We start from the raw sequence: 7,824 nt of genomic DNA, 5'->3' as shown, positions 1-7,824 counted from the left end.
GGTGGAGAACAGGTCTGTCGACAGACCTGTTCTCCACCTGAAGACGGCTGCTCGCGTTGTGGCCGCAACGTTGTGAGAATTATTTTATTTTTATTATTTTCCTTCTACGTGACTTTACCGAAAGAACCACTCAATTTCAGGAATTGTCCAATAATCCAGATGCTGGATCCGCGTCGAAGGCTTCGGACTCAAGAGACGCTTTTAACGGTAAAACAAATGGCAGTTTTTTTTTATTTTGTACCGTATTTACTATCCTGATGTATTGTCGAATATTCCGCTTTGTTTGAATAGTTGTGGTTGCCGCATGAGCATTTCATGTGCACAGATCGTCAGCGCAGTAATCGATACTTACACGAACAACGCAATCGATACATTGTGAGCATAGTAATTGGCGAATCGATGCATCCTTGGATGACTCGCGAAAACTGGCCACAAACATGAGCAGAAAGTCAAGGATTTCACTTCACGATGAAATCAACTGGACACGTTATTTTTTTCAGTTCTTTATTAAATGCCTCATTCTTGAACACACAATCAGGACATCACTCCACTATGTCACTGCTAACAATTAAGGATCAGCATTCTGGTAAGCAGTTTGTCTCAAATTCTACCTAATGTGTTTACTCCAGTAACAAGTTTCCAAATAAACAAAAAATGGTAAATAGGAATATGGCCTCATAGAAATATAATTTCTATGGTAATTACACAAGGTTTCCAAGTTAGCTTTAACAGGTCGGTGGCTCAATAACAACAGTGGGACAATACATTGTTAAAGCAAAACATCAAATTCTGTAAACACAAATATAAAAAAAAATGCAATTTGGTTCTTGCAGGATTGTACTAAACTATACCGTGTTACTGTTTCCTATGGTTGTTTGCCGTCTGCTGCACACACAACTGAGCGGACACACGCGCCTGCTTCCACACGTACGCATGCAAGCATGCATGCCCACTCTCATTCATCGCGCAGTCGCAAACAAAGACAAAGATCCCCCGTATAGCCTTAACAGACTGTTGGGGCAAGTGCTGTTAGCGAGCACCTATGAAGGCCGGCACGGCACACGAGGGGGTGGGTGGCCAGCACCACGCCCGACCACCTTTGTCTCCCAAGTGGCGATGTTTATGCATCTGACCAGGTACTCATTTGAGGCTGAGTCGACCTAGGGGAGGCCAAGGACCGGTTCATACATTCGTCACTGGTGTAGGCCGTGAGCGGGTAATCGAACCCGCTGGGTTCGTAGCGAAACGCGCTAACCACAGTGCCACCGCTCCCCACATGTTTGCAGTCACAAATACGCACGTACACACACACACTTGAAAGAATGCTCACACACACACACGTGCAAACACACGACGTACCTACATACACAAGCACACACACACGCGCATTTCAAACCCGCGCTCTCACACTCGCTTGCACACTCGCTCTCACACTCGCTTGCCCATACCTGCAGACATGGCACGCGACGAGAAAAAAAAGAAATGAGTACAAATTTTTATCATCTTGTACAAATACACCTGGAAAGGCTACATCAATGTACATTTTTTACATTTCTCCCAAGTGAGCGTTACTGTGTCGACTTCCAACGAGTCTAAATCGCATAAGTATAAAAATACCGTCGGAGGGACATTTTAAAGTCTTCACCTAGTTTCAGCTCATGTACATACCCCAAGCGTATAACAGCAAACAGTGTGAAACGCTAAACTCGACGCGATATATGAACGGAGTTAATAATTAATTGCAATATCGACAAAAACACATGAGGTTTGCACAGGCGACTTGATCGAACCTTTGCGAGCGGGCTTATTCTGCCAGTATTTTTTTTTTTACAATTTGAATTCTGGGAAGTATCATTTTAAGAGCTAGAATGTTAGCCTGACGTTGCGACTCCATCGGGTGGGGTGCTCAGCGAGCCCACTGAACGACGCGTCTCACTCAATGCGCTCACTGCTTCGCGCGTTTTCAGATGCGCTTCTGCGGCCGTCTGGAACGCCTCTTGCTTCTGATATTAGAAAGTCACTATGGAGCTGCGCACTTTTAAATCATCTAGATTGAAAACTATTTTCTCCAGAACTGTTGTTTGCGTTTAGTTTGTTGTCCTTCCAATCGCAAACTCCGATTATCACGGTTGGCTACGTACGGTGCAAAAGAAGTTCAACATACACACTCCATACAATGCAATGCTGACACGGGCTACGGGAATGATATGCAGGGTTGTTGTTTTGCACGTAAAATTTTACGACGTACGTTTTGTTCAACTGGTGGTAGCGGCTCATTGTGAACGCCCACACACACGCACTCAGTTACAGCCGGGAAGAGTTTCGCATCAACGATGCTTCATAGCGTTAACATCAAAATGACGGATGTCACCCAAAATGCCAAGGCCCCGAACGTGAAGCGAGCAGATGATGCGCTCATTGGTACACGGATCAATCTCTTTACGCTGAGAATGCAACAACAATTATCCAGATTAAGCGAACCATCTTTAAACGAGGTGTAACAGCCTGCATAATAATACAATAACAAGTAAATTTAGAGTCCTAACGTCCGCGCTAAATTATCTTATAACTGTAAACTGCTACCCGATGAGTGGTAGTAACGTTATGCACCACTGAGAGAGCATACCTCTGCAACTGGATCTCTTAAGAAACCTATAATTAAAAATTTGAATAGTTTACTTGAACGTGTAGATATATACATCTTAAATTTGTTTAACACTTTTTTTTTAATTCATATAATACATTACTTTGCCAAAATTCTCAGTTTATCAGTTTTGGATAGTCACAAAAAATCATACTGCACTTCAAATCCAAACGTAAGTCGGCGAAATAAAGTTTATGTGCAGCAGCACATCTCCCACAAACGCCGTGCTATCTCACATTATCGCGAAAGGCCAGCCAAAACAAATGTGACCCGGATGGAGACTCTGCGACAATTGCTTTTGTAAGATCCCTATCCGATGTTGATTCTATGGGGCCCAACAACAAAAGGGGGAGATAGGTCCCCACTGCTTATCTAATAATCCTGTCAGTGTTAAAGACACATCAAACTGTGAAATCAAACGCCCACCGAGGGGCTCTACGCTGTCCAGCAGGACAGCCGTGCGCCCTCCGAAGCTGCGTCGCGTCTGTGCGACTTGAAGACGTCATTCCATTCACAGAAGTTTGTCCACTTTTTTTAAAAAATACAAAACCCCAGCGCCAAGTGTTCTGTATCCTTAGCATGTCGTCGTCGTCGTACTTAAACGGCGTAGAGATGGCAGCAAAAAGCTCGGGCACGGCTCCAGGAACCTGGCGACCTGAGTTGACTCCTGCCCCAGGCTAACCGCGAGTGGCCAGTGGACATCGGAACGGGTCCCGTACCCTCTCCCGCCAATTGACCAATCAGCACTGCTCCTTAGCACGGTGAAATATGCTCAACCAATGCCCATAAAAGATGCGGCGTGGATTGAAAAAGAAATAACTACAATTACATTATTATCCCATTCATAACATGACAAACCACATTATGCTGGGCGATGGGAATGGAGCTAACGTTGAACCCTATTATAACATATAACACCACCTTTGCCATGAGGCTGAAGGCGTGTGTTTGTGCGTGTGTTTGTGCGTTAAAGCTGTTCGTTTGGCAGACGTGCTCCCCACTTCATTAAGGTTTGTAAGACAAAGTTGCACTGCACCAGCCAGCAACAACCCTCGAAGTTTGAGTTTTATTTTGGGAAGAGACTGCTCGCAGCTGAAATCCATGACGGGGTTTGTATTGTCAGGCGGCTTATTTACTCACCCATTCATCTGTTACGCCAGCCAATAGCAATTTGGTGAGCTCCCATTTTCCACTTATTTTAATTCGTACAGATGTATTCTCGAGCATAAGTGTGGTTCCAGATCAGGTGTTCATGGAGTGGAGCGTTTGGTATTTCTCAAATGAGGAATGTCCTGGAACATCTCGATAAACCCACCAAAATCTCATTGCCCAGGACACAGCCTTTTGTTGAGAGTAGGCAGATTAAGAGGATGAAAAAAAGTGAAATATTAAGTTCACTGTGCAGTCATCTGTGCAGATGTGACAATAAAAACTATTAAAGATGGCTTGTAAGGTGTTCCAATGAAGTTAGCATTGGTTATCTTGAAAATAAATGTGCTTTATAAACTTGTTAATGTACCTCTCAAAAGATAAAACAGAGGCTGCACTCACTAAACTGGGGGTGTCGACACAGCAGGTAGAGGGTACAAAGACAAAGGTCCCCTGTGTAGCCCTTACAGACTGTTGGGGCCAGTGCTGTTAGCGAGCACCTATGAAGGCCGGCACGGCACCATGAGGGGGTGGATGGCCAGGACCAGGCCCGACCGCCTTTGTCTTCCCAGTGGTGATGTTTACACACCGCACCAGGTACTCATTTGAGGCTGACTCGACCTAGTGGAGGCCCAAGACCGGTTCAAATAATCGTCACTGGTGTTGGCCGTGAGCGGGAATCTAACTCGGGTCGCCAGGTTCGTAGCGTAGCGCGCTAACCACTACACTACCGCTCTCCCAGTAGGTACACACACACACTCAAGCGCGTGCATGAGAATTCATTCAGAGGGGGCTCGCGTGAACATATTATGCTGCCCGCTGACTCAATTAGGCCAACTTGTCCGCTTGGAACACATGAGCAAAACTAAAGTTGCACTTCTGAGATTTCGGGAATGATTCGGAGAATGCGAAAACAAGTGGGCTGCGTGCGTCCGCACCTAATGACCCTCCGTCGTGTGCTCCATGTGGGTGCCTTGCCAAAACAAGGCTCTCCCCTATGCAGCACATGCGGTGAACGCGTCCACGGGGGGAGACGGGACACTTGGCGCGCACGAGATATCGCATCGTTTTGTTTCCAAATCTCTTGAGCCGCTGGTTTGGCAGGCACGGCACCCGGAATCGTACCAAACGAAAATATATCAAGTCGCCGCAATTTCTCAACTGAGCGTTTTTTTGTTTTGTTCGCGAATGCTGTTGATAGCAATTGATAAGTGTATTTACTGTCTGATTTTTTTTAAAAAGTCGAGTATCACCGCTGAGCTTTATTAGGGGGCGTGCAATGTGCATAATGTGGCAGTGAAAAAGACAAAGAGAGTAAAGAAAACACTGACATAGCAAATCTGTTCGGCATGGTTTCCTCCAGTAAAATGTTCGCATTGTCGATTGTCGCTTTTTGCTAGACTGTCGCCTTCCTTTAGTTTTTAATTCATGCTGAGATCGTTAAAAACAACAGTCAATTTCTCAGCCAAGCAGACTTCGCCCGGATGGCAAGCGGGTGGATTGCTCATTTCTTCTCCACGGGCACATGGGTGCACTATGTAAGCTATGACAAAACACTGATAGACCTTGAAATAAATGTAGTTTTAAAATGACTGACACGAGCCTGTTTTCCCCGACTCAATTCTATCGCATGTGCATGGAGTGGCCAGCAAAATGGGGTTTCACAAGCCACCACACGCTGTTTGGTGAAAATTACACATCCGAGACTCTGGACGATCGGACAGGACCAACTGAGCCAAGAGACGCTGACGGTGTCATCACTCAGAACGAGACCAAGATGCTCACAAAATAAAAACAAAAACCACTCCACTTTGGTCCAGCATCAAAGGCTTGCCAATCAATGCAAAGGTGGGGGGGGGGGGGCAACCGATGCACTAGAACTCATGAGATTACCAGGATGGCTTAAAGTTGTTTTCATCATTTATTTTTAGTGTCCTTTACAACTAGGCTTTCTGTATTGTTTGTCAGGGGGGGGGGGGCAGGTGACGAACTCTGGAAGCTTTGACTTGCTCGCTGAACGGCGGACCCCTGAGCTGAAACCAGGCCAAGAGGCTGAAAAAAGATTCCCCTAACACCCTCCTCCCTCCCACGTCCGCCCTTGCCCCCCAACCCAAAACCCGTGATGACAGTCAGTCACCCTTGTAGGCAGATGACCTCAGCTCATCATGTCCACACTGTTGGCTGCAAACGGTGACATAGATTTGAGCGAGTCGTTGACATCTCTCCTGAAGATGGCCAGGTTCTGCGTGAACCTGGGGACACAAGGACAGCAGCTGTTATCTTTAGATTCGTTTCACCCCGTGTCTTTCAAACACTCCGTGTGCATACAAGTGTTTCAGGTCAAGTAAGGGGTAGTCAAGTCGTTTTGGGAGTGGATATAAGATTGCAAGTCATCAGAAAAGTCTTTTTGATAGGAAACTCATTTCTTTACAACTGCTTTTTGGGTTTAGTTTGTTGTCCTTTCCCGGCACCTCCGATTAGCACAGTTAGCTACGTATGGTGCGAAAGAAGTTCAACATACATCAATTCAAAGTAAATATGGCGAATACTGCTACATTTACCAACTACTGTACAATGTCTCGGTGGAAGAATTCACCTTCCTCAGCGATTGAATTAATTCTAACAATTGGGATTCATGATTCGAACCGAAAATTGATTCTATCTTTAACATTTCTGTGCATGGTAGTGTGCCTCTTAGCAGCTGGTAAGGGTGATGTGAACTCATTACATACAACATGGAAGAATTATAAAAACATCTGATTCTTAAAGAGACAACTCTATGCATGTATCTAATAATCGATGAATGAATGCATTGTTTGACTCCTTGTGCACAAATATTCTTTAAAATGTTGTAGTACTTCTGAATTAAATACGTACAAGTCTTGGGTTTTACAATTGCATGAACTGTCAGAGCTGAGACCATGAAACTGGAGAGATATGGACTTGCTCGTGCATTATGGGACCATAATCCACGCAAACATGGGCTCAGCAGGTTCACGTGCTGTCTTGTCAAAAGACACATGCATGATCGGGACGCATATCAAATGGTAAAATGTAACTTGTAATATGTAACAAATTTGTATAATTTTACACGTCGTTGTGCTAACAAAGTAAAATCACATGATGCACGAAAAGCAACTTTTAGGACGCGAAGTCACCTTGCCGTGATGGCAAATTTTCAGATCAATCCAAAACAATTTATTTTTACAAATTATCTGAAATTTCCTATCGGATTTTTCCCAATTAATCTGAATATGAGAAACAACGCCCCTAGTGTGCGCTATCGCCATAATCCACACGGCTCTCCGTTCGTGCAGGATGCCGTGTTCACGCCATCGGTCGCACGTATGTATGTTGAACTTCTTTCGCGCCGTACGTAGCCAACCGTGCCAATCGGAGGTCCGTCGCCACAGTGAAGGAAATGTTTAAACGTGGTAATTAAAACAATATATATTATTTGTCCACGAACTATAACCCGATTGCGTAATCGTGCGCACGCGGGCCATATATGAACTTGGGTCACCTGAGTTCGATTCCCAGCCAGGGCTAAACATTGCGAGTGTTGAGGAGAACGTGCTGGGTCAGGGCCGCTCACCTGTCACGGTTCTTGGTGAGCAGGTTTCGCTCGATGGCCTCCATGAGGTTCTCAAAGCACAGGTGCATGGCCTGTTGCTTCTCCGGGGCCTGGCTGCTCACGATGTTGTTACGCAGCTCCGTAAAATACTGCACACGCCAAGACAGCATCGCACCGGGGGGAGGGGGGGGGGAACTAAGTTTTGCTGCAGATCTCCCCTCGAAATAGAAACTCCAATCCTCAGTGCAGCCTTATTTTTTAATCTTTTATATTAAGTTCACTTGCTTGCTTGCTTTCTTGCTTGCTTGCGCGCTTACGACCGTGCAAATCTTTCGGTCGTTTTTTAACCCACTTCCCGTGATCCAATCGAGCTGACATTTTGCACACAGACTCGTTGTGCGTGACAATTTATTTTCGTGAATTTTTTCCCCCAAAATTTTACACTTTTTAGGAATAA

At 45.2% G+C, this 7,824-nt stretch overlaps 1 protein-coding gene across 2 annotated transcripts in view; it reads right to left on the bottom strand.

Annotated features, from left to right (window-relative positions):
• Nucleotides 1–497: 497 nt before the first annotated feature.
• Nucleotides 498–7,824, bottom strand: part of XPO7 (exportin 7) — an 86,489-nt gene continuing 79,162 nt past the window's right edge. For both annotated transcript variants that reach the window (XM_078861593.1, XM_078861594.1), the window contains 2 exons: nt 7,389–7,516; nt 498–6,045 (listed from right to left, as the gene is read on the bottom strand). In XM_078861593.1, coding sequence (XP_078717719.1) covers nt 5,949–6,045; nt 7,389–7,516 — 225 coding nt within the window. In that variant the 3' untranslated portion in view covers nt 498–5,948. The remainder of the gene's footprint in view (nt 6,046–7,388; nt 7,517–7,824) is intronic.

Source organism: Lampetra fluviatilis, chromosome 12 (assembly GCF_964198595.1).
Source record: "Lampetra fluviatilis chromosome 12, kcLamFluv1.1, whole genome shotgun sequence".
Classification (NCBI taxonomy): Eukaryota; Metazoa; Chordata; class Hyperoartia; order Petromyzontiformes; family Petromyzontidae; genus Lampetra; species Lampetra fluviatilis.
The sequence above is the reverse complement of the archived record's forward strand: the minus strand, read 5'-3'. Positions and strand labels throughout refer to the sequence as shown.